The sequence below is a fragment of the Xylocopa sonorina genome, chromosome 17 (assembly GCF_050948175.1).
Source record: "Xylocopa sonorina isolate GNS202 chromosome 17, iyXylSono1_principal, whole genome shotgun sequence".
Lineage (NCBI taxonomy): Eukaryota > Metazoa > Arthropoda > Insecta > Hymenoptera > Apidae > Xylocopa > Xylocopa sonorina.
The window spans coordinates 3,716,598-3,743,050 of NC_135209.1; the positions used below are offsets into that span (position 1 = coordinate 3,716,598).

General features: G+C 41.9%; 3 protein-coding genes across 3 annotated transcripts in view; all 3 read left to right on the forward strand.

Annotated features, from left to right (window-relative positions):
• Positions 1 to 208: 208 nt before the first annotated feature.
• Sparc (secreted protein, acidic, cysteine-rich) lies at positions 209 to 6,598 on the forward strand. The gene is made up of 6 exons (XM_076907778.1): positions 209 to 342; positions 3,933 to 4,010; positions 4,313 to 4,531; positions 4,845 to 5,063; positions 5,551 to 5,901; positions 6,459 to 6,598. The coding sequence occupies exons 2-6, from the start codon at positions 3,939 to 3,941 to the stop codon at positions 6,513 to 6,515; spliced, it is 918 nt and encodes a 305-aa protein (XP_076763893.1). The 5' UTR covers positions 209 to 342; positions 3,933 to 3,938; the 3' UTR covers positions 6,516 to 6,598.
• A 1,513-nt stretch (positions 6,599 to 8,111) lies between these two features.
• His2av (Histone H2A variant) lies at positions 8,112 to 12,794 on the forward strand. The gene is made up of 5 exons (XM_076907760.1): positions 8,112 to 8,252; positions 8,398 to 8,475; positions 9,866 to 9,979; positions 10,571 to 10,700; positions 11,332 to 12,794. The coding sequence occupies exons 1-5, from the start codon at positions 8,250 to 8,252 to the stop codon at positions 11,391 to 11,393; spliced, it is 387 nt and encodes a 128-aa protein (XP_076763875.1). The 5' UTR covers positions 8,112 to 8,249; the 3' UTR covers positions 11,394 to 12,794.
• A 1,386-nt stretch (positions 12,795 to 14,180) lies between these two features.
• Cad87a (cadherin 87A) overlaps positions 14,181 to 26,453 on the forward strand; it is a 193,906-nt gene continuing 181,633 nt past the window's right edge. The window contains exon 1 of the mRNA XM_076907955.1: positions 14,181 to 14,323. Within this exon, the coding sequence (XP_076764070.1) occupies positions 14,283 to 14,323 (41 nt within the window). The 5' untranslated portion in view covers positions 14,181 to 14,282. The remainder of the gene's footprint in view (positions 14,324 to 26,453) is intronic.

A 26,453-nucleotide genomic window follows, 5' to 3' on the forward strand; every position in this document is an offset into this window, starting at 1 on the left:
GCATATTACGGTATATACGAGTTCAGTCAGCGTTGCGTAATTCATCGCGCTCAGGGACTCGTCGCTGGTAATGGCCAGCAGCGGAGGATCGGTGCATATGGCAGAAAGATCAAACGGGGGTGTCGGAAGAAAGAAAAACGATGAGATCATCTCTGGTTGGTCGGCTGGTCGCGGGCACGCATCGAGTCACCGCTGCCCGTTTCTCCTGCACGCTGCCGCGCAGTTAGCACCGGTCCAGCGACCGATTTGGAGGGCTCGTTTCAACGTTCCCGAAAACGAGCGGAGAAAGGTCGGGACGGCTACGCCCGGGCGCAAAAGGAAACGAAACGTGAACGCTCAGAGGTACGTACGTGCGTATATCCGTTGGAAGCAGGTGCGCGCTCCTTCTCTTCTGGTTCGTTGCCACTGTCGCGAATAGGACGCCCTTTCTAAAATAACTTCCGGACGACCGCTGGAGGAGTCGAGACTTCGCGGGTTATCGCGCTCGATCCCGTTTCGGGGATTTTCTTCAGGCTTGTGCGCGTAGAAATGAGACTTGCATCGCGAGGATCGCACGAAGGAATTCTTTAGTCTCATTTTGTATTCTTATTTTATTTGAAATATCTCCAAGTGAAGAGAGATCTTGTCAGTTATTTCGTTAGTCGAGTACCGTGTGTTTTACTGTATTTCAATGGCTGTTCTGTATCAGAGATTCTTTTTAGTGAAAGTATTATCAAATGGTTATTGTAGTAGTAACAAGTAGCTAGGTCAAATAGTTGTTAACGATCAAGTGTTATCTAGTTGTTTCATGAAACGCTAAAAAAGGGATTTTATTATTTTACTCAAACGGTACGCAGCTTTTAATTCCGTTACACGGAAGATCTCGTTAATCACTCGTTATATAATTAAGAGCATCGACGAGGAAGCTGGATCATCGAGCCTCGAGTTACTTTTAATTGACCAACCAGGCGTGCTTTATTATTTTCACGAAGGAAAATCGCGCGTTATCTGAGAATAGCAGCGGTGGGCGTTTGTCACAATTGTCTTATCTCGTCGCGAGCTCCTCGGAAATTGTTCCCTTTTAGACCGGAAACTCGACATCCTCCTCGACAGGAAAAAAAATCCGTCGCTATCGGGTCGTTCGATGTAATTTTATCGAACGACCTCGCGCGTGTGCTCGCGCGCACACGTCTGCCCAAAACTTTCGCGCGATCGTAACCCGTGATGTTTCATGGTAATGATCGTAAAGAAAAGGGGAGAAAAAGAAACGGGAAAACAGGAACTCCGTGTATGTACGTGCACGTACGTTTCGCGCGACGTGTAATCGTGTTCGACCTAGAAGCGCCATTTCGCAGCTGGAATCCAGTGGGCCACGGGTGCGGTACTCGGTGGTCTCGAATTTCTGCAGTATCGTGGCACACGATATCTAAATCAATTTCAGAGCGATCAGCAGGAAACGGTTCCCACGTGGAGGAGCGAATATCCGCGGACAGTAACAACGCGTTCTTTCAACGAGTTCCGCGAGCTTTTCGAGAGGGGTGCACTTTTATCGCCAACGAGAGATACCACGTCTATGGTAGCAGAGGACAACGATTTCTTCTTTTTCTACCGTACTCAGTTATCGTACTAAAATACATGTTCGTATTTCTACATTTTACAATACAAATTCATATTTCTACGGTCTTGATTAAGGGCTCGTTTCGACTAAGAGAAATTTTCGATAGATCTTGTATACCTTTAGATATTTCGCGTACATTTTATACCTGTTTGTATTCTTAAACCTTCTACAAACGCGTAAATATCAGTGGTCTAATTCTAATAAACCATAACGTACAGAAGGATCAAGATATCAAGGGGAAGAGTAAATAATGAGATTAACGGCTCCATTATCGAGCACTCCTAATCTTGATACGTCTGTACGCGTACACACATACGTATCGAGTGCTCTAAATCTTAGCTTTGAAGAGGAATTACAGCGCGAGAGGGAATTGTAGAATCTATCCGTGATATCTGTGTACGTGCTTCGTGGGCGAACAAGAAAAATCCGCAGACTGTAAGGCCATATTGCTGACTCAAACTGGTATTACAGATTCGAGATCCATTAAATATCACGATACTCAAATCGTTCAGTTTTACGAATTCGAAGGGTTCTCTTTATTTACTACTACCATACGCGTTTCGAAAATTCTCTCGTTGGAAGCCAGCATCAGTGTCGTTCACTTGTAATCCCAATTTCTATGGCTCTTCGTCACTGTGGAGCCTCGACGAGATGGAAAAGTACGGTCACGAGGGAAGCTGGCGGTAATACGGCATTACTTGAAACTTGGACTGTCGACGATTACGCGTTTTCGTGGGCGCTGATCAGAGGAACGATAAAAACATGGCCGTGCCGCCATTCCTACACTCGCCTTCGTGGCTCGTAAACCGTTGGTCCACGTCCGTTGCTCGCGACACAGTTGGAGCTCTCGTTTTATCGTCCCGTACTCGTGGCATCTCGAAACGCGTTCTGAAATATCAGCTGATCTCTTCGAGAGCGTTTTCAAGAACCTGGCAGTCGTAAGTGCGAACGGAATTCGCAAGCTGAGGGCCACGAACAGGTGAAATCCGCGCGACCGTACTCGAACGTTTAAATTGCGACGTTTTAGCATCATGCGATATGCAAGATGCACGACAGCTCTAGGGTTGATGCGATTTCGCGGAAAAGATCTCCGAGAAGTATCTGCGATACGTCTCTCTTCAAGGAATTCAAGCCTCCCGTGTCGAATGTCTCGCGATGCACCGCTTTATTTATTAAAACGCGGACGAGGGGGATAGGACGGGGATGGTAATTGGAACCTTTAACGTTTAATTAGCCAGGAACGGTGGAGAATTGATTTCACGCGAATTGGGACGCGATTTCATTTAAACTTCTCGAGTTGAAAGTTTTTTTTCGAAACGGAACAAGGCTGGATCGTATAACGCGCGTAATGATAGGGTTGTTTAGCGGTTCTTGGAAACTTGATGGCACAAACGTAATCAAACTGAACGAGCCTTACGCGTAAACCAAACAAGCTATACTTAGCGCGTTAGCTCTCGACGATGTCAGAGGAACGTGTTTTAATTTCCAGTTATAAATATAAACTCGCGCAAAAAGGCCGCGTTACCGTTTCAAACGCGTTTCGCTAGCTTTCATCTCTCATTTTATTCACCATCCTCAATAATCTAACGATACGTGTGCATTGGCAGTCGCGATAAAACGAAACATAATATTTGACAAACCATTCACCGATCTCTGCGAGTCAGAAGTTATCGCGATTCGCGACGATCAAAGCGTTCACAGACTCGCGACGAATCCAGAAATCAGTTCGACATCCTTCGAACAGCAGACGTGGGCGTTTCATGGCTGGCTGATGAGTTCAGCTCGACCTTCGTTTCCCGCCGTCAATTCGAAGCAATAAAGAACAAACGCATAAATAGGTTTTGTCATCCGCGCATTGGTCGAGCGGCAGAGTCGCACGGGCGTGCAAGAAAAGTCGGGGAAGCGAATTGCGTGCGTGCGCGGCTGTCACGTACATTTGTAAAGAATCGTGATTTCCAAGTATCTGGGTTATCGCTTCGTTGCTCCTATTAAGGCCTCAGAGATTTATCGCCGGCCATGTTGACCCGAGGCGGGATCGCTCGTCCGTGCGCGTCGCGTTACGGGGTACAGTTCTTTTTAAATTAAACCGTGATTACGTCGTAGATCCTCGGGGAACGATATTCAATTGGTCGAATCGCGCTCGAATCGTAATAAATACTCTCTGATCGTCGAGGAGGAAGGTGCACGCGAACGCTCGGAGGCGAGCTGCTAACGGAAACACACCGATCCGCTCGGGAACGCGTTCAAAGGCGATAAAAGACGGGAGAGAAAACGCCTGCCGTATGCACTTTGAGCTTACACGCACGTGTCTAACGATCGATTGCTTGTCGCAGAGATCGCAATGCGGACGAAACTGCAGCTCCTTTTATTCGCGTTGCTGTTGGCGGCTCTTTTGGTAGACGCTTCCGCTCAGGTGAGTTGGCTGGAAAAATAAACGCGTCATTATACTTGCAAACGAAAATTACGATTAGATCACTCGGGAGAATATTTTAACCGACCGTGTAAAAGTTGAGCAAGTACGCGTAGCGATTTAAATGAATTAAAGTCTGACGCTTCTCTGTGTCTTCTTATATCTCTTTGTAATGATTATACAGTCGCTTTTCGTTATTTGCTAATATTATATCGGTTTTGCTTAAGATAGATAGAAAGCTAGTACTTGTTGACGAAAACTGTGGGAGCAGTCGTGTATGGATTTTAGTAATTATCGATTTTCAGCGACGAAGAAAACATCGTCGCCGCACGACCACGACGGAAGCCACCGTTCAAGATGAGGTCATGAACATGCTCGAGGCTGATGAAATAGCCGAGAAGTCAGCGCAGGATGCTGAGGTCACCGTCAAAGATGGCATGAACGAGGTTGGATCGAAGCGTCAGAGTTTGCTCCGTATGGACCCGTGCATAGACAAACACTGTAGCGCAGGACGAGTATGCAAGGTTCGTCCAAAGACAACGGAACGGTTTCTTATCGCAAAGATGCTCCTATCTGTACATGAGTCAGCTTTAGACACACAGAACTCAGCGACTGATTAAAAAAAAAAAAACAAGAAACAAAAAATAGAAGAGGTTGCTTCGACTTTTACGAGCAATAAACTTCTCGATAAACATTTAAAACCCTTTTCGCTGGAGCTCTGCGGTGTGTTCTGTATCCGTTGGAAACACCGAGAGCTGTTATTAACCCCAGCTTCCGCATCGAATTTCGCTGAAATTACTACGGATTCGTTGGTTACAGCCGATATGATTGTTTTAGGTCAACGACGAAGATATCGCTGAATGCGTTTGCGTGGAGGTGTGCGACCAAGAGGTCGATCCCAGGCGAAAAGTTTGCAACAATTACAACGAAACTTTTGGAAGCGACTGCGAGGTCTACCAGGCGCGTTGTTTCTGCGACACTGGTGACAGTAGGTGCAGAGGCTCCGATTACAAACACGTTCACATCGAGTACTATGGCGAATGCAAACAGATGCCTGTAAGTACTTAACTGTGTACCATCGACGAATTCTGGTGCAAGTAACGGAGACGAACGATTCGCGTTGCTCGCGTTACGTCCGTTTAATCGAAGATCGCGCTGGGAACCAGTTATCCTTTTCCATCCCTGCACAATTCTCACATAATTCACGAGCGAAACGTTTGTTGGTTATCACCGGCTGATAGAACGAGAGACTTATTCACGACCAGAGGCGTATATCTTATCTTTTGCGTATTATTGTTTCACCGTAGGGAATGATTTCATTGTAATTCTATATTTATGCTTGCGTTTTTCAACCGCGACACAGTTGCATTACTTAACGGTATAATCAGCCGAGGATGCACGTACACGTGTTTACAGGCATTCACGAGATTGGACTTGATTACGTGTCAAGTATTATCGAAGACAGATGGAAGTTAAAAACGCGTGACGTGCTGTTACAATTTTATGTACACTGTAGAGTTAGAAATCAATTGTGATTTTGTAGATGTGCAAAGAGGAAGACATGGCTGACTTCCCAAGGCGTATGCGTGATTGGCTGTTCAACATCATGAGAGACCTTGCCGACCGTCAAGAGTTGCCGTCTCATTACTTGAAGATGCAACGGGAAGCGGAAACGAACCATACGCTGCGCTGGACGAACGCCGCCATTTGGAAATGGTGCGACCTGGACGGTAATCCCCATGACAGGGCTGTTTCCAGACACGAACTTTTCCCCATTAGAGCACCGTTGATGGCCCTCGAGCACTGCATCGCGCCGTTCCTCGACTCCTGCGATCTTAACAACGACCACAAAATTACCCTCATCGAGTGGGGCAAGTGTTTAGAACTGAACGAGGTAACGTTCCCAGATATCTATAAATTAATAACACGCTTTTGCACCGTTAGCTTCAACAAACGGAAACCTTTCGACAGAATGATCAGCTTCAGGTAACGAGTAGTTATTTTAAACGGTGAATAATTATGATTTATTAATTGTCGATCAATAAACAACTTGATACGCGCACCAGTGATAGACGAGGACGTGTTCCATTTTTAAATGGAAGCTGTAATTACAATTGCTAAGTGGAATAGAGCAGCTGACTTCCTTCGCTTGGAAATATTTACATATTAGAGTACTATAAATTAATATGCAACGAGAGATTGATTAATTATTGCGCTAAAATTTCACTTCACTTCTCTGCGATCTGTATCGGTAACTGAAGTAATAGAATTGAGAAGCATGCATTAATTATTGAAGCGAGCCGGCATGTATTCTAAAAGTAGCAATGATATTATTTCGCGTTAGAGAGATCACTCGAAAGTCTATAACGCTGCTATTTATACTAACCATCCACCAAAATATCTGAAGCCATTATAGAACAGTTGAGATGATATTGATTCCAACAATCGTAGGAGGATTTGGACGATAAATGCGACGAGCTGGCCGAAACGGCGAACTCCGACCAATAACCACGATAGATTCCAATGATAGGCGGAAGTGGTCACGACTGGACAAACAAACGAGAGGGAGAAAAAACAAAAAAGAGAGAGAAAAGGGGGGAAAAAAGAAGAGAAGCGTGCAAACATTCTACGCACAGTAGTGGCGAAAGGGCGAGGAATGAGAAAAATGGCGGGAAAAGTTGCAAGTAAATTGCTACACTCGGCAACGCGCATGTCTGCGCAGAGGCTCGTCGATATTGCAATCCATCCGTGATGGTCGTGCCAACCGCAGTTTCAGACAGTGCTCTCTAATAATGTAAAGATGTGTACGTTAGGAACTACTCGCGTTTATTCTTCCTTAAATCATTTTTTTAACAACTTGGGAACCGTTTATTGTCATACAATGGTTTAAATAGAAACGTGATACACCTGCTCGATTTCCTCTCCCTGTAGTATAATCGTAATATTATCCTCGTAGCAACAACGTACGTATTTTCTATCTATATACGTATATATATATACACACACATATATATATATACATACTTTTTGAATAAATTTATTATGTCACTGCCTTTCTGTCAATAAAGAGTGATAAGTCTCTTTCATCTGTGTAATGCTGATTCATTACATGCTTTTACGGTGTCGTCTGTTAGATTCAAATGGAACACATGTTGCTTTGTATTTTCTTTCTTCCAGGAATAATTTTGCTCGTACGTTTGTCGAATAACGAGAAAATCAAAGTATTAACTTTATTCTGTGTTATTCGTTCGCGTGGAAACTCGCGTTCGTTGTGTTCTATTTTATACACGATTGTATTTAATTAAATAATATCGCATAATGCTTTCAATTTAACTAGAGAAGTATGAACATGTATCATATGTTTATTAAAGTTTTAGTTCAGAATTCAATTTTCCAACCACGCTGTTCCTGATTCCGTTTTGTTGTTCTTACAGTAACGTGTGAAAATGGAACGAACCATTGACATAATTCAAAGTTCATTGATGCCGCGTCGTCAGCATTTTATAATTACTTTTTAATTCGAAAGCGGTAATATCTTTACGTAAGATGTTCTTGCATGTAAATGTGGTCAAAAATTATTTACATACTATATTATTGTTACATTCAACGCGTGGTCCATTTCATTAAAAAATGAATGCCACATTTGAAAAGTATAACATTCGCATAAAACAGGCATCGTTTTACTTAACGATACAATTTCATTCTCTTATTTTTTTCATTACCAAAACGTTTCTCCTTCAAGTAAACGAAAATTTGAATGTCTCAAGAGTCCTGTGCTGTAAGAAAAACAATTGAAAAGGACATACTCTCGATACGCGAAGGCACGATAGATACCGTGGAGAGACACGAAATTAAAACTAAGTGGCCGTTACGTCTGAAATTATGATAGAGCTTGGGAAGTGTTCGATAAGTTGGAAATAAACGGTAAGTGGCCAATGTGAATAATAACGCAGTGTACCTTAGACGGTATGGAAAATTACCCGGAGTACGCGAACCGATGTTCAAGTAACGCGAGATAGAAACGTAACCCTTGGAACATTTCTCTAGTATCGAGTGAACGCCAATAGATGGCGGTGAAGGGATTTCATTGAGCCCCTATAATTGGTGTGTTGTAGTCACGTGGGACGATCGCGGTACACGCCGACAGCGCCAAGTGTATTTGGCGGGACCGCGCTTAGACGGCGTCGTCTGTGCTTCTGGCAAGTCTGTCGTGTAGTGAACCGCAAAGGCTCTTGTCGGATAATGGTGAGTATCCGCGAGTTTTCAGCGGATCCTTTAGCCATCCGTATCTCGCGACCACACCACCGTGTTCTACGATGTTCACGCTGTCTTCTGGCGAAGTTTCGTGGCTGTACCTTGGAAATTAACCGTGATTTTCGTTTCTGAACAGGCTGGCGGAAAGGCGGGCAAGGACTCTGGTAAAGCGAAGGCGAAGGCGGTCTCTCGTTCGGCGAGGGCCGGCTTGCAGGTGAGTTTAGTGCACACTGCTCGACTAGTTCGGACACGTAGAATGTAGTCTCGTGAACGTTACTGCCCGACACCGGACCCGTACGCGATTATTTTCGTCGATTTTTAAAGTAAACAGGTTAAATCGTCATGGTTGGCGCGAAAAACTCAGGCGTTTTTCGATACTTAATGAATGATTCATTTTATTCACTTCACCGTGGTCCCCGGCGAAGTCGAATAGATTAAACTGGCTCGTTTAACATCGGTTTACATATGTCACGCCGTGCAATCGATGGAAATTTTGGGAAAGTCCATTATTTTTTGAATTGAAATTATAGTGGTTACGTCTACGTTCGCAAGTTTTCAAACGAGTCGGTTGAGTCTGTGTATGCTCCCCCTCCTCTTGTACCTTTCAATTCAGCCACTAATACGACTTTCATTGGAAACATTCTTTTTTAATAATTATCGAAAGTTGTTTAATATACATATACATGTATATATCCAACGGGAATATTGATAATCATTCACGTTTTAATCGCATTCTGTTAGTCATATCGGAATACGTTTAACTGACAGCGAACACAGTTTTGTCCCTGACTTATTATTTTTGTGTTCGATTACGATTATCTGTCATCGAAACTACGTTAACAACCATATTTCAATTATTTACGCCGCGTCGATGAACGAGCTTTCGCATTTATTACGGGTACGAACATTTTGAATTTGTCCATTCGCGTAGAAATTTATACATTTCCCTGTGCAAATGTTTACACTGTCATGTGGAAAAACAAACATCCGCCAAATGGATACCATCGTTGAGTAAACACATTGTAAATATTAAACGTAACATATTGCAAAAGAAGCCAGTGGCGGCTGTGTCGGGCAGTGAGTTAGTTAAAAATCTCCCTTAAACGGCTCTAATTCCCCAGCAACGCGCGAGTGTAATACATTACTGTTGAACGTAAATAAATAAGATAGAAGATGTTCTGGTAGCAGTGAATGACGAAACCGCGTACTAAGCTGGAAAGCTCGCGCAAAGCCAAATCATCGTGTGCCGCTCGATATTCGTTGCGTTAAAAGAGGACCGAGTTACGTGTACAGGACTCTTCCCGTGTATACACGAGGTTCGTTTTACTTTGCGAAGCGTCGTAGAGAGCGTAATTTTCGAAATACGCGTAGCAGGGGGGACGCTGGTATCATATGATATTACGAAAGATCGTGTCATTATTCGTCGCTCGATATTTCTTATATGAAAAGCTGCTGACGCTGAGCCGCGGGCTTATGCTATTCGAACGGACAATACGTACGGTGCATCCTAACCCGAAAATATTTACCTTGCCACGAAAGCAAAACTACATACTGTAGTAGAACCATTTTTACCTATATTAGGCATAGTACGTCTTTTTTTCCAGTTTCCGGTTGGTAGAATTCATAGGCATTTGAAAAACAGAACCACAAGTCACGGTCGAGTCGGTGCTACAGCGGCGGTATACAGTGCAGCTATCTTGGAATACCTCACTGCTGAGGTGAGTGAGAATATATGTGAAAGAAGAAAGCGTTCGCAAAACAAAGAGAGAATGAAAGGCAAATACGCACAATAGGAAGATCAGCCGTTATAACCAGGACTGTATGCGTTGGCATCACTAGCGACTGATGGCGTCACTAACGCCAACCATCATGGCCGATTTTTCCCGCCTTTTCGTCAACCGTAGGCAAATAAGGAACAACATATTCTGCTTATCGTGTTATATAGAATTTCACTTTTTACATTCATCCTTTTTCATTCGTTTGTGAGATGAGCATTTTTTATAGCATTCGCCATAAGAGAGCACACGATCTTATCTATAGTTCCGATAGATCAATCATTTTCGTATCGACGGATTACAATTTTAGTTTATGATTTTAGAGTACGTCGGAAGATTCGAAAAGAACAAAAGTAAACATGCATCTGAACTTAACGCATAAATATTCTGTTTGCGCATTATATTATATTTTTTCACGTTAACTTTTCTTTCCTATTATATACGTATTATGTTCTGTAGTGTTATGTGCTAATAATTTTGATAAACGGTGGGCGATGTCAAATGTGTTACGGGACGCCGCTTTATTTGTTTTAGGTACTCGAATTGGCAGGAAATGCATCGAAAGATTTGAAGGTCAAACGTATCACGCCAAGACATCTTCAGCTTGCTATTCGTGGAGATGAAGAATTAGATAGTCTCATTAAAGCAACGATTGCAGGAGGAGGTAAGTTTTCTAGCGTTTCGTTTTATATCTATGATTATTGTATTGCGAATCATGCTGTTGCCGTACTGTGTGTGCACAAATAACATCAAGCTTAAGAAATGTGAAATAGATTATGATACTTGTATTCGATCATAAAAGTCTATATACGGTTACTAAATTTCAAATACTTCAGAAGGAGCAAAAGTTTTGAACTCTTCGTGAGTATTAACTAATTTATTAGATACAATTAGGTAGGTAGATTTGGAAAAATGATGTTTCGTATACTTGTTTATTGTATGCTGTTACCGTGAGTACATTAAGCTATATAAAATGTGTTATAATTATAATTATACCTTGTTGAACAATGCTTCACATTGTTCAAGTTCTTTGATTTCTTAGTACAGTATTTTCTAACACTTATATATATAGTAATATCTATAAAATGATCAAAACCATTGCTTCTTTCTGGATATTTCTAATTTGGGAAATGTATGCGCGCATACTGTACATTGCAGTTATATTTGTGAATGCTGCATTTTTAAGTAATTAAATTTACTTTTCAAGTTTTCGTATTTACAGCTTTAAGTGTTGCAGCGCTAGTATTTGACGTACTTGTTTATACGTTGTGTGCCATAACTTTATTTTGTTACAGGTGTTATTCCACATATCCATAAATCCTTGATTGGCAAGAAGGGTTCGCAAAAACCAGCATAATTTAGTGATTTATGTAAGAACATTTGAAGCTATGTAGACAAAACAAATGCAAAGCAGCAGAGTGATTGTTGACAAAGTGTACCTATGTTACTAAATTGATGGCGAGACTGGCGTGATATATATAAATATATAAATATAGATATATAGATATATAAATGAAACAAATACTGATATAATTTAATATAGGTAATGAGAGTTAAAGAAAAGACAAAATTTCACCATGTAATTGGCATTGAGAGTAAAAAAAAAGTCAACTATATAGGTCTGAAATGAAGATTTTAGTGTACGCTACACTGCAATTAATTGATAAGCGATGCGTTATAGCATGGCTTGCTCAAAACTGCAGAAGTCTTTGGTAATGTGTGCGGATACTAAATGTGTTTTGAAAGTTAGAGTATTTAAGGACTTGGATGTGTCTAATAGTTTACAACTTTGAAGGAAGGTTGTCCCTTCTTCGATCTCTTACTTCATCGATGGTGTTTAACTTTGTCTCTTTTTTAAACTATTGCGTGCAACTAATACTGCTTTCTTAAAAGTTGCTATTCGAAAATAGCATAACAATCATTCGAAAATATGTCTATTTGTTTGTGCAAGTATTATAGAAATTATTTCATACGTTTCTCCTAGTTTCAATATTAAAAATTTTTAATCTTGACATACATTTAGCTGTGTATCTTAAAAACGTAGTTACGAGTAAAAATAGTTACATACTCATTCTTGTTATTAAATACTCTTAACTGTCTTATAACAGTGAACAATGTGCATAAACATCGGTAGATTAAATTTTTAATTTTGAATGATTGGTATTCTAAAATTTGTTCTTTCAAAGATTTTTGATTACATTGTTTAAGTGTTTTCCGTCTGTATAATTAATGTAGGTATGTAAGAGTGTACCAGAAACTGTACTTCTATCGAACGTTGTTCCCATACTACTAACTATATGAAAGTATTGTCATTCACGAGCTATAATCAGTGAACTGATCACCTACGAAACATGAAGAAATGTAACGCAATACGTTATACATACTAGTACAGTGTTGTAATTTACGCCCACGATGAGACTGGAATCTTTGAACTTGAAGAGAGAGAAATATTTCGGCATTGAAAAACTTTTGAGGTAATACATAATTCTTATTCCAGTAGTGTTTAATCAGTATGAAATCCACAATAGAAATATCGAATTGATTTGAAACTTAAAAACAATGTACGGTTTTTAACAAATAATTCTTTATTTCTTTTCTGGGTTTGTCTGCATCATTTCCCATCTTATTCTTCATCAAACTATTCTTACTTGTGACATTTAGTGTAATTTTCGCTGTATCTGCGGTACACCGCCGTATAGTAAATATCAGCCATATGTAAAATGTTCATTTTCATAATAAAGAGCAATTTTACTATTAAGCATCTTTCAATCACTAAAAATAGTTGATGGTCGAGAGAAAAGTACACTAATTTGTATTTTGTGCCTTCTTTAAAAGTCGTTAAATTAAAATACGTTAAATTAAAATGAATTTAGAGTTAATATATAGTTAAAGAGGGCTGTAATACAACGAATGATTTTTGTAAATGCATTATTGTACACAAAACCGTGTAATGTTTTCATATGTGTAAACATACAATTTATAAATACACTTTCTGTGCTAGAAAGTAGCCTTTGTCTCGTTAAAATTGTAATCTACCTTAGGCCTGACATTGTAACGATGCACATGTATATATATATATACACGTAAATGCAAACGAATCCCGAATTGCATATACGAGAGAGAGAGAGAGAGAGAGAGAGAGAGAGAGAGAGAGGGGGAAAGCTTTGATGAATGTTATTTAAATATTAAATGTGTGCGTTTATATTCATAAATATACATACACACATCACGTATATATCATTTTGAAAAACCAATAGTAGCAGTAGAGAGTAGTACTATGCTGTAAACAATATTATTGACCGCATAGGGGGACGAAGAAGTAAAGAGTAATTATTTATTTTGTTCCGTTGCAGAGAGCTGTTTTGAAAAATCTCGTATATATACATATGTACCCGTCTGCATTCCTGCGTCCAGTGCTGCCATCGTAGTGGGAGCCGGGGCTCCCCCGCCCCACCATCATTCCAGTTCCCCGACCAGCGGCCAATCCCATAGCTCCCGTTCAAAACCTTGCGGCTTTTCGTCGAGTTCGCTGATAGTGGGGTACGGTGTAGTTCCTTGCGCTCGCGTGGAAGTGAGATAGCAGCAAGGAAGAGCTCCCCACTAAGCCGGTCACAACCTCAGTCGCCTTTCACGAGTTCGGTCGGCTGGGCGGCTTGTGTCGTGGACATATTATTTTGTAAATGTGAGCATCACAGTCGCTTGATACAGAAATTCTGTACGTAGGAGGAACGAGAGCGCGCTCGTTTATCGACTCCGGGTCGGGGACAGGATCTCCCGACGGATCGTCCTCGGATCCGTCGTGAGAGGGCCGCGAGATAGTGCACACCGGTGACAGATCGCGTGGGTAACGTCAAACAGTGTGCTGCTAGCTGTACGATCAAGATTTTGTGCATGCTCGAATACCTCCGCCTCGCGCGTATCGGAATTTTTGTTACGGGAAAGTCAGTGGAGAAGGACTCTCGTTGTTTCTGTTTCGCTCACGTTGCACTGTTGCCGGTGTTTATGCGTTACAATCGAATTTTTACGCGCGCGAAGGGTGCGGGCAGGGGACGCGATTCGCTCGAGAACCGGTGATTCGTTATTACAAAACGTTGTTTCGTATTCTGTTTCGAAGCGACCCACACACACACTGTCTCTCTCTCTCTCTCTTTCTCTCTTCTCTCTTGGTTTCGTGGCAAGAGTCAACGGTATGACATCCTTGGCGTAACTTCCCACGTAGGACAACTTGGTTCAAGATTCTTCAAAGATGACGGGCAGTCACGCGGAACGAGTCCCTCTTCGTGCCCGGTAAGTCTTTCTTTCTCTCCTGCTTCCGTAATCTTCGCGTGACAATGCTTTTACTTGATCAAGCTGTTAGCGAAGTTATTACCACCGCTGATGTTACGGTGAAAGGGAGATCTTGGTGTTAACACTGTTCCGTTGTGGATCTACCAACGTCACGTTCCGTAGGAATACCCGTAGAAGCCACGGATATATACGTCGAGTCACTGGAAACGTACGCCTATTCGTATCGTTTTACTGATCCAGTGTACCTCATTCTTAGTTACCGTCGATCCTGGAAAATTAATCATGCGAACAGTGTGCGTGCGTATATTCCTGTGCAGTTGTGTGTCCGCGTAAGTATGTATCTGAACACTAGTTGCTTCAACGAAGGTCAATGAACAGTATTGACGCCCGGTGTTTCGACGTTTTTGTGCTCGTTTCTTCCTGGCATGTTGTAGGTACGTGTTCTCAATGAAGACACGCGATGATTAATATTTCGTAAACGATATTGTACTTCGATATGTACGATTTAATTCGTTGCTCCGTTTTATTGCGTTTTGGAGCAATACTAGGAAAGCACTGTAGGAATAATGGTTCCAACTGAAATATAGGAAGGAAAAATGGCGGCATTTTTAATCTTGATGCACTTTCTTTCGTTCCACTGTGTTTTTTGGTAGTTGAACTGGTTTAAACTCAAACATTCGTGCATTTAAATATTTCCTCCGCTTGTGTGTGCCATGTTTTTATCATTGCGTAAACGTTTCACAAAAATGTTGCTTATTTATTGTAACTGTGACACATATTTACCGCTTTCGTGTCGTTAATCGGCGATACGCTGAAAATCATGATTTTCGAGCTTGCTCTTTGTTTTTATCATTGCAAATTAACGATACGCGTCGCATCACGGTACTTCTCGCAATTTAAATTATTAATAAACGTCACATGCGTACGGGACTTTGTACAGTTAAGCAAAATTACCGACTTCAGCTACTTAAAAGTAATAACATTTATACAATATTTAACGTGCTCGTGAACGTTGCAACATTCGATTACATTTATTCGCTCGATTAATATTTACCCTGGATGGCATTTTCAAAGAATATGGCTTGTTATGAACGCTGAGGTAAAACAAACGTGGCATATTACAAGGGCGTGTGTACACAGTATTTCAGGGCAATCACGCAGGCTTTATTTTTCTCATGAATATCCAAAGTGTTCGTCTGCAAACACGATTTTCCGCTGCACTTTATAAATTCATTTTGTCGAACCGTTGTCTATTTATTCTGCTGAAAATAATTGTGGGCCATTCGTTTAAATAACTCTATCTCTTATCGTCGCGTTCAGTGCTCTGAATCGCGTAAAGTAGATACTCAAAACATTTTTCACTTGATTTTCTTACATTCAAACATCAATGCCACTTCACTTATTCACATACACGTACACACGTACATTATCTGCTTTGCAGACAAACAGATATCATTTATTACCATTTAAGTAGTGTAATATGTATTTTAATGGCAGCAAACATAGTAACTATACGTGTACATTTGCTCCAACTTTAGCATCGAGCCATATTGATCCTACTTACACAAAAGTTAATCAATGGTGCCATATGGCGAGTTACCTATTCAATGGTAGACAAAATTATTAGTTGGTAACTTCTTTTGGAGATTATTCTATACTTAATTTCGAGACTTATATTTCTGAACATCCATAATAGCCTTCTTCAATACCTATCATTTTATTTTCCACGAATTTTACCAGCTGATCAACTTCGATCATCGACAATTCTAGCATGAAAAATTCCGTTAACAAAATTCGATATTCTAGCTCTCCAAGAGTCACTCGAAACATCCAGAACGTGGAGTATCGCTGCACAATAATCGCCATAATTCGTATCCTGATCACTGCGTTCAACAAGCCTCGTTCCCAACCGACGTAGCAACGAACGGAAAGAAAAAGAACCGTTGACGTCACTAATTTTCCGTTCTCTTGCCAAACTCACTTCTGGCGCGTTTCGCAGCTCGCGAGGCGTTGCGAAAGAAATTCAGAGCGCAAACAGCTGCGATTCGCGACCAGCGCAAAAAGAAGAAAAAAAAAGATCGAACCGTTTTCGCGTGGCTACAGAGACGGACACGTAGAAAATGTTCTTGGTAATCTAAATACCGGTATACCTGTGGAACGCAAGGTCGGTCGATCGGCAGCGTCACATCGAGGCGACGGCAAATGTTGCGGTGAAAGTTTATCCCACTCGGTAGTAGGGATCTCCTCGCGTTCGTGCGGGAACGGAATCGTTCTTAGAACGAAAGCCTTCGCCACGGCTTGGGAATTTCGCGTCTAAACGCAGGAAATATTTCCTCGTTACTTAATATGAGCTGGAGAAGCGTAATCGCGGTTGCGTGCGTTCCCACGGGCTGTTCGCGTCGCGAACCTCCGCTTCGTTACACCATCCGATCGATCGGAGACCATCGCGTCTTTGGCGTCTTCGATCCGTCCCACATGGACGGTGCGTTGGTTCTTGGTTCTTCCAACGTGTTGCGTTCCTCGTCCCTTGTCTCGATCGTTCGAATCGTTGCCAGTCAGTTTCACTGATTTGTCATTCTTTTCCAAGTTTTTTCAATTTTAGGGTCAACGTGATTCGATTTGTATCTGGGTTTAGAACTTTATTAAGTTTTTGGAATCTTTTCTGAGCGAAGTCGATGATTTAACCCTTTGCACTTGGAATTATCGTTCAATTTTGTCGCCAATAACTCTGGCTATTAAACAATTTTCTTTAGTAATTGTATCAAATATAGTTCCCAAACTTTGTTACAATTTATATTTATGGAACTTATATTCGTTCCAGTTTTTCATTTACCATCGAGTAACACTCGACAAAGTAGAGTAACCAACCAGTGTTTAGTCAAACATTTACACTCTAATACACCGATTAATTTTCAATTTTTCAATTTCGTCGCGGTGGTTCGATCAGATTCGGGTCGTACGTCTCCTCCTCGATTTATAAGGGTCGTTCATCATACGCTGGCTGCTTTTACTGAAAAATTAGAGCCGTTCAGGGAGACGTTGGCACGGGGACTTTATCCTGGACAGGCGGAGACTGTTTATCACGTTTTTCGCGGACATTTTACCAGCAGCTCTTGTCCGTGGATCCGCCGTGCGATCCGTTAGCACATCCTCTGGGTCATCGACCATACGCTCGCGCGAAAGACTTCGTCAGCTCGACTCGAAGCGTGGAGGAACCCGACAGGATCTCCCGCGGAACTTTCTTTCGCGATAATCCAACGTCAGACGTCCTGCGAGCGCAGGATCTCGAACTCTGCGACAGACCAGTCTCGAACCTTCCTTCCTCTGGTATTAATTTCTTGCGGAGGTGTGGATTTTTACGTGGGGCGAGAAGTTTGGCGGGCGATGATCGGGCACGTCCTAACGATAACTCTCGAGTAACGTTTCGATCCCCGTGAAAAAGTAATCAGCGCTTCGCGATTGGATTGTGAAGTTGGCGGGGCTGGTTTAAACGGCGAAAAAGTTTTAATTAAAACGTCAACGGGAAACGTACACTGTCAGCCGGCGCAAACGCCTCTGTTGTTCTCCGCGGTGTGTTGACTTTATCGTAATTGGGTTATTGTCTCGCGTTTCCGTTTCTCATCGCGATGTACCGGCAATAAGCGACGCCGCGAAATGATAATTGACGCCACGGTTTTGCTGTTGTCGCGACAGAGCCTCGAGCGTGGAGGATTTTTATTTTGCTCGGAAATTCGAGTTTGTTGGATGTATTTTGAGTTTTAGTAATATCGTAGAGAAATTTAGTTGGTATTTGGAGATAGACAAGCTTTGATAGGACAGTTTTCTTTAATTTTACGCGATAAGGATATCATTTTACTGATTCGTTTCTGAATAGCAAATAGAGAAACGAGACACCATATAAGAAGATATTTTTTTGTTAGGACTCTTGGTTCTACGATTATTTATGGACTTCTTGTGCTAATTGCGCGCATTTAAAGAAGCTTCGTCATCGTCTAATAATAAATTGATACGTCATCAGGATAGCATCCGAGCGAAAACTTGTTTTTGCTCGGAAACACCTTTCGCTCGCATAAGATGCCTTGTGACGAAGAAATTCAGAATCCTGGATCTTGCGATATTTTTCTAATTTTTCTACAGTCGCTCTCTCTAGATAGCACTCGGCTAATTGAAGTATTTTATTAGGTTTTAACGAGATGTAGCATTACCTTTATATCATTTCCTCTTTTAAGACGATGATCATTAGTTAAAAAACAGTACCATTTTATTTAAAATATTAATTGACTAAATATTTCTTTAGTGCAATCTCATCACGAATGTTCACAGATTTCTCAGAATATAATAATATAATTATATAATTTGAACGTACAGATACGCACACATGACGATATTTCAAAGCTAACACGAATCTCTGTTTAAATTACACTCTTTTAATATTATATTACACAAAAGTACAAACTTGCAGAGAAAAATGCAAGGATAATTTTCGCCTGTAGCTTTCGAACGATCTTTTTTCCCAGGATGATCGAAGGTTCGCGTACACACGCGACACGAGGGAGGATGTGTACGTGGGTGACCAGAAAAATTCCCAGAACAGCGTTACACTGTCTCGTGGCAAAGTTCTTCTTATCCGACGAGTGATAAATCACTTTCCGGGACGCTCGTACATCTGTTTCGACGGTTCCGCGTCGTATCTATCATACTGTTCGTCGAAACAACCGCGTCTACGATTCATTACGAATTCCGTGAGGTATCGAGTGCCGTCTTTCCCGGACGCCCCCGCAATTTGTCTTCCCGACTACGTTATTGTTGCGAGCAATGAGAAATCGCGAGGATGAACTCGTTAGCTGCTCGAAAATGAGAGCTTCGAGTTTTGGGTCTCTTTGGTACGATTTTCGCAACGTCTGTCAGAATGGACGAAACTTGAACCAATCAGTTTAATTATTACAATATTATAGGATCCAACGACGACTCAGAATAGTATCGAAGTACAGATTCGAAATGAATATTCAGAATTTTAAAATCAACTTGCATACTTCTGTCGAAATATTTTCTATCGCAAGTATGATTCCAATTCGTCAGAGAGCTTTAGTTCACTCGAAACTTATTTGCTGTAATGGTCTAAACTTGGTTACCTTATCACCCGAAAATAAGCCTCATCATAACGCGTGCTCAAACAACGAGCATCCTGTATATACAATTCATCATATTCTGACGTGAAACTTGCTTCTGCGAAGCTTCACGGTTTTCGAGAATGGACCTCGAAACTGAGAAGCGCGAAATTCGCTAGCCAGAATGGAATGAACGTTTGGAACGTTCGCAGACACCTGACCCATTTAAACCAGCTCGTCCCAGCATTTGTTTCACGGATCGCAGCTCTGGTGCCGATGTTCGCTCGCGTACGCGCTCATCTCGAGGATCGAGCGCGCTGTAAGCGCGCGCGAATTGCTCGAGCGAGTCCTAAGTGTCTCTGATAGGATGCGGGATGCGAGCGGATCCCGTAAAAGGATCTGCTGGTGTATGCAAAGCAGGGAGACACTTGGCTGTTACTGCACGGTAGACACCAGCGCGAAAGTGAATTTCCGAAAAGGAGATGATCGTTCGATGGTTTGATAATCCCGCGCGCGGATCCTTCGACGGACCAGTTCGAGCGGAATTAGCTCGTCGAATTGGATCGAAGATCGTTGTTCGTTGATGCTCGAGAGAGTTTGCTTAATGCGACCAGTCTGTTTCTTTTCATAGGTTTTTAGATTGGTTAGTTTCAGAAGAAATTTTATTCTTTTGGTTTTCTCTTTGTGTTCCTCTTGTGTCCTCGAAACATGTATTCAAACCAAGTTTCGCTTCTAATTAGTTATCTTTGAAGAGTTCCAATTTCTGTTTATTACTTTTTCTGTTTAACTTCTTAACCAGAAGAGATTAAGGCATTAAAAGGTTGCTAGAAAACTTAGTTCACCTCTTAATGGTTTACTTCAATAACTATTGACGTATCACAAACCCAAAAAATACCCAATCAAGGGTCCTGTTAGGTCAAGTAGCCTTTAATTGGTTACTCTAACCACCATCTCGAAATCAAAGCAGCTCGCGGATTGGCTCACTGCTGAACTCCCAAGCTGTATATAAGTGTACATATTGTAAATTAAAGCAGTGTCAAATTATACGAAGGCCAACTAAGGCAACTAAACGTATCGAGTTGGATTTATTGAAAACTCTTGCTTTCCTTGGCACTCGTCAACCAGCAGTAGTAGTTAAAAATCTACCAGCAAAAAATCGTAAGAGATATTCCACTCGAGCAAACAAGCGAGGAGAAATTAACGACGCAACACTTTGAAACTCTTGGTTTTTATTAGTTTCACAAAAAATATCTACAATTACCTCTCTCATAGTCTTCTAAATCGAATCGTATAAAAAACGAAGTAGCAACAGGCGGATTAATTAAAAACAGCGAACCTCTCGAAGAAGCTACATCGGGATTAGCTCGAGAACGACCGAAAGTAGCGCGATTACCAAACCGATAGCGGTTTAAAAACCCACGGCAACGCCAAAACCGTTTCGCGATCGCGTTTACACGGACAGTTCTTCCCACGCTCTCGATACTCGTATCCTGCCATATGATTCTTCGTTAAAAAGCTGATTGTGTGCTTCGAAGTCGTACCAAAGACATTTTAATATTATCGTGACTTGTTCACTTCTAAATAATTAAATTATATTAATTTAAAGTAAGACAACGACGTTAGTTTCCGGTCCCCCTATAATATTTAAAAGCAATTTCCAGTAACGCCGCCTCGTGACGAGCGTATAAGCGAATTTCCTCCGTTGTTCCACGTTTTTCTTTTCAATCCTGAGCGCGATATCGTTCGTAGGTGGAATTGGAAAAGGGACGGAACCGAGCGTCCACCATGGTTAGTGGGATTCGACTGTTTAGCAAAAAGCGTCGTTACAGTTAACGGTTTCATCAATCGATTAACGGTCTCTCTGTTTCACGGTTCGACGAGCTTGGCTGCGCCGCAGGAAGAAACTGATTTTAGTTAGTTTTGCTCGAATTGGCCGCCATTTTCCAGCGAGGGTAGCCACGATTTTCGTCTGGTTAACGCGTCTGTAACTCGCGAAACGAAGTATAATTCGCAGACGTGTAATCCGTAGCTTTAAACGAATCCTTGTCTCTTTTTCGCGAGAGCAGTCGTCGAATACAGTTCGATATTAACGCGACAGAAATCGTGGACGCTGAGAATTCTGTTGGCAAGTTCCATTTTTTCACGAGAAAAGTCACTCGTTCGAAGCACCTAGATTTATGGAGACGTTGAAACACGCGTAGACGTGTAAAACGCAAACGCGATAAGTTCCAACGAAGTTAAGAAATTGTACGCGCGATGCGAAGAGGTGGAACTTTGCGTAACACGTCTCTCTGCATAACCGGTGCAAATGAAACATTTTACTAGAATCTTGGCCTGTTACACGTTCCCTACAAATCTGTTACCGAACAAATTTCACACAGAGTTGGCTATAGTTTCTATTTGCTTTCATCAGACTCTAAACAGCTTTACTCAACTTGGAGAGCTGATCGCGAGCCATCAATGGTTATTAAAGCTGTCGAAGCAATTGAGCTTCCTAAAGCATCTTTTAACTTTCCTTTATCAACATAACTTCAATTTGGTTGAGACACCACATCTGTCCTTCCTTTTTTATTCGATCGTAGTTTGCAAATCGTGCAGAGACGAGTAGCTCACTTTACATATCGCAAGTTGCGTTACATCTTCATCACGTTCTCGATTTCCTTTTCAACAGAAAATCTCAACGAAACTTACAGTTTTGGTAACGAATTGGTAATCGAAAAATTCCCAAAGAATGGTACTAGGAATACAAGTCGAACAGAAGTTCTATTCTTCACATTGCTGCGTGTTTCTCGCTGAGAGTTGCAGTGGCGAACGTTCGAACGCTTTCGCGCACGTTACACCATGATCGTGCATACCCACGCGTTTCAACGCGGAGGAAGACAGCGCGCGAGGAACTTTCCCCATTAACTTGAACTCTCGTTTTTCAAACGCGAAGTGACACGGTTCGTTCCGCCGCGATTTCCGCGGCTGAATTGCGCAACGCGCAAAGATTTCGCTTCCATTCAGACGTAGCCGCGTGAGAGTGGCGGGATTCTCGAAATTCACCGGCGACACAATCGTGGAAACCCGTTCATTGTGCTGGGTACACCACATTGTTCTCTTTATCTCCAGCGTTATTGGCACGGACTTCTTTTCGACCCGCGATTCACGCCTGCGATACGAGACCGTCGCTACGTCGCTCTCCAACCGGAAACTGCACCCCCTGGTCGTTCCTCCGCGTCTCGAAATTCAACGACCAGCGGGGACCTTCGAGCATCGACGGGGGCGGAAGTGCCGGAGAACCTCGCAGGGTTGTATTTAACCTGCCGTCTAAGCGGATTTCACTCGCGATATTAACTTTTACGCGTAATCTGATTACTTTCAGAGTGTAACGAGAATTCGAGTCGACCTTGCGGAGAATGCTCGCCGCGGATTTTTCATTTTCAATGGAAAGTATACTTGTAATCGCCAAGGATCCGTGTCGATGGAATTATTGTCGAATTGTCTTCGTGGAGAATCGCGGAACGTGGAATATTTTTAAGGAAATTTGTGTTTCAAGCTTTCGTTCTGTCTGCGATATTGGACATGCTTTTCGTTGTAATATTCCTGTTTGAGATTGCACTGCTTGGTAAGCATTACGCGATATACTATGTTCAATGATGCATCATTTCGTTTACGTTTTGTTAAAAGAGTTACGATACTATCTTTTTCTCTGTTTCACGCTATTTCCACGATTTACCTCTGTTTACTTTCTCAAATAAATTTCGATCATTTTACCGAGGAAATAGCGGTTGAAAATTTTTAAACGATTCCTCGAACTTGTTCCCCGCTTGTTTGACCAGGGGCGGGAGCAAGTGTAGCGGTACGTACACTGCGAAATTGGTTTGCCAAGTTTCGTACCAGAGATTTCAGCCAGCAAGACGAGCTCAGGGAAGATCGATTTTATTTTTTCTTTTCTTCACTAAATCTCTCGGAAAATTTGAATCGATAATTCGTCATTTATATAGACAAGACAAACTCGAGGAAGATCGGTTTCCTCTCAAACTGTTCGAATCTGAATCGATCAGCTGCCATTCACGCGAGAACCAGAGCTGTTTATTTCTCATCCTTTTTCTGTTCTATGCATTTTTCAATTTCGCTTGACAAATAATCGCTGTCGTCCTGCTGTTACGTTGTCGCGTGACACGTGCATGGAACGCGACGAATAAATCCGTTTCTTATTCAACAGATGCTCGCGTTTACCGAAACGGACGCTTCGAGCAGATGAACGAAGGAAAACGCAACTTTCTTGCTTATACGCCTGAAACTTTCTACCACGAACCACGACGATTCGCGATCCCCTTGGCAAGCGTTTGCATCGCGGCACTAGGCCACGCTCGATTCTTCCCTCGAGTAAAAGTGTTCCGTGTAAATGACCCACAATCTCCCTTTTATGCGTCGACGACCACTTACGTATTCAACGAACGTTGCACATCGCGTAAATCAAATTAAAATTAAAATGTGTACGCTGGTTAAGTCTCGTATCGACGTACGTGAAACGCTGTTCAGAGATGTAAAGCAATTTCAATGAGGTATGAAATATAATAATTACAGTTAAGGGTATCAAAGGGTCTTTCTCTGTCTAGTTATAGTAATAATAGCTAAAATAGTTTGCTCTGCTATTGAAATTTTTTATACTTTTCCATCACTTGAATTTTCGTCAAATTATTTAGTCGAGTTTCACATGGTACGAAGGAATTTTGAAACGATCGTACGAGTGGTTAAAAATGTCATTTAATACTGTAGCAATTCTAATATATTACAGTCCCATCGAGTATTCGAAATGCTGCTCCAAATTTCACGAGAACGTTCCCTCGCGTCGCTTTCAATATACACATATCCATTTGAAAAATGGTTTAATTTCGAAAATTGTTTCAATAGGAGGGTACACGAGTTAAATCTGGATAGCGTGACGAATATGACAGAATTTCGTACTCGAAGTCGTTCAGCTGTCACAGTGTCAAACGCGAGATGTATGGTCGAGTGTTCGCTGCGAAGGAGGCGATATCATTTTTACGTATCGATCAATGCACTCGTCGTTTACATCCAGGTGAATTTCCACATCACACTGAAGCAAATAGTAATCCATTTGCAGTAACTACAATTAATTAATCATCAGTCGAACGTAATACAAAGTAGAATACAAAAATACCTTCTCTAAACTGTTTTTCAGGTACAGTCGACCAGGTCAGACATTTCGTTCAGATAAAAAGAAACATATACGGTCATTTCCCTGGCACCACTCGCCCTTACGTCCCCCTCAGGAGTTACGGTTCCACAGCATTGGCACGTGTCACCCCGTTGCTCGCTGTAGCTCCATTATACCGGATAAATGAAAAGCTACGAGCCATCAATGCATGGCACGTGACTTTGATACGTCACGTTTCTGATCCTCTGCTTACCTCGACTGCATCCACAAAACTCGCGTTAGGGGTTAAAGATTCTCGAGTATCAGTGCTTTTTCGATACCTGAGAATTCTGAACGAAAATGCACACAGTTGAGCTGTGTTTGGTTGAATTTTGAATTCTCTGGGTGTGTCGCATTTTGAAAGTAATCGTGTTGGCTTCTATAAGAGTCGAAAATGGTGCGAGAGCTATGAGGGTGTTGGAAACAACGTCAATCAGGGTTGTTACATGGTTGGTAACTAACTATATGTTTAGATGCTCTACATCAGTACTCTTTGGTTTTCGTAGCAATGAATAACGCTTACGTTTTAGTGTGTATCATCTGTATGAGACATGAGATTCTCCGTGAATAATTATTTGAGGATGTGTTAGTTCTTGTAAGGGAAATGGAAGCACGTTATTTTTTGCATAGAACTATTCAAACGTGTTTTTTTGCCGTGAAAAAGGGAGCGTAATATTTTTTCGTATTTCTTTATTTACACTCGTTGTAAAAACAAGTACGAACGCGGTGTTCGCAACAGAAATGGAACGTGTTAACTTCAGTGAAGTACGTCGACTTGCGCATGAAATCTTCATTAAGTGCCAGCTGTGCAACGCCGTTATTTTTATTACAGAAAATTAATTTTAATAATAATCAATCTTCTTCAACGTTTTTGATACACTCTGGTTTTATTCAGATTTGTGAACACTGCGAAATTTCACGCAATTCTTACTGCACTTTGTCTGAACTAACCAGTGGTTTCAAACTTACGACACCAGTTCGCGGCTTGTAAATTAACAGACTCGAGTCGAGGAAATGAAATTTTAATTTCGATTCTTCCGCTCGCTGAATGATGTTTCACTCTTCACGCGTTCACCGTGCCACCAGCTCGAGCCTCGACTCATCGTGTTCGTGTTTTCAGCTCGTTAACCGCGAAATCTCGCGATCTTTCCATGTGCTCTGAATACTCGCGCCGCCGCATACCGTTACCGTTATTATCGCATTCTCAGCCATTTAATTGCGTCAATTAAGTAACCGTATCGCAGCCTTTTTACGCAGCAGTCGCGGATTAATCATAACCGCGAAATCCATCAGCGAGAGAAACAATGCTCCACTTCGTTTGCACCCTCGTCCACGAGAAACCGATTATTCGCTAAATCTATTCGTTATTCACAAACGAAACGAACATTCAACGTAATACCAAGAGATTAGAATCCAAGAGAATGTGGAAACGATAAAAATCTGCGTCTCGACACGGTCAGTAGCTTCTCGATGAACAGATAGACGAAATAACTCTGCTAGAGTAACGTTCGAGCGATTCTTGATACAGTTGTTGGTAAAATATACACGTGTCCGGTTGATTTATCGATACGTCTCTTCTTTATGGTTCGTTGACTCGCACGGATGAATGAGAGGCGTCGAATGAAACGTGACTACGATACGTCACGTACCCGATTCGGCGCCCCTCTCGAAAATCCTTGGAGGACCAAGCCGATGGAAATATGGGCGAAAGGTTGCTCACGTCCACGCGCACCGTCGACGTACGCTGCCACGCACGTGTGTGCGTCGCCTTACGCGCGCCTCGCATTCGTAAGCTTCGAGTCCGCTCCCTTATACA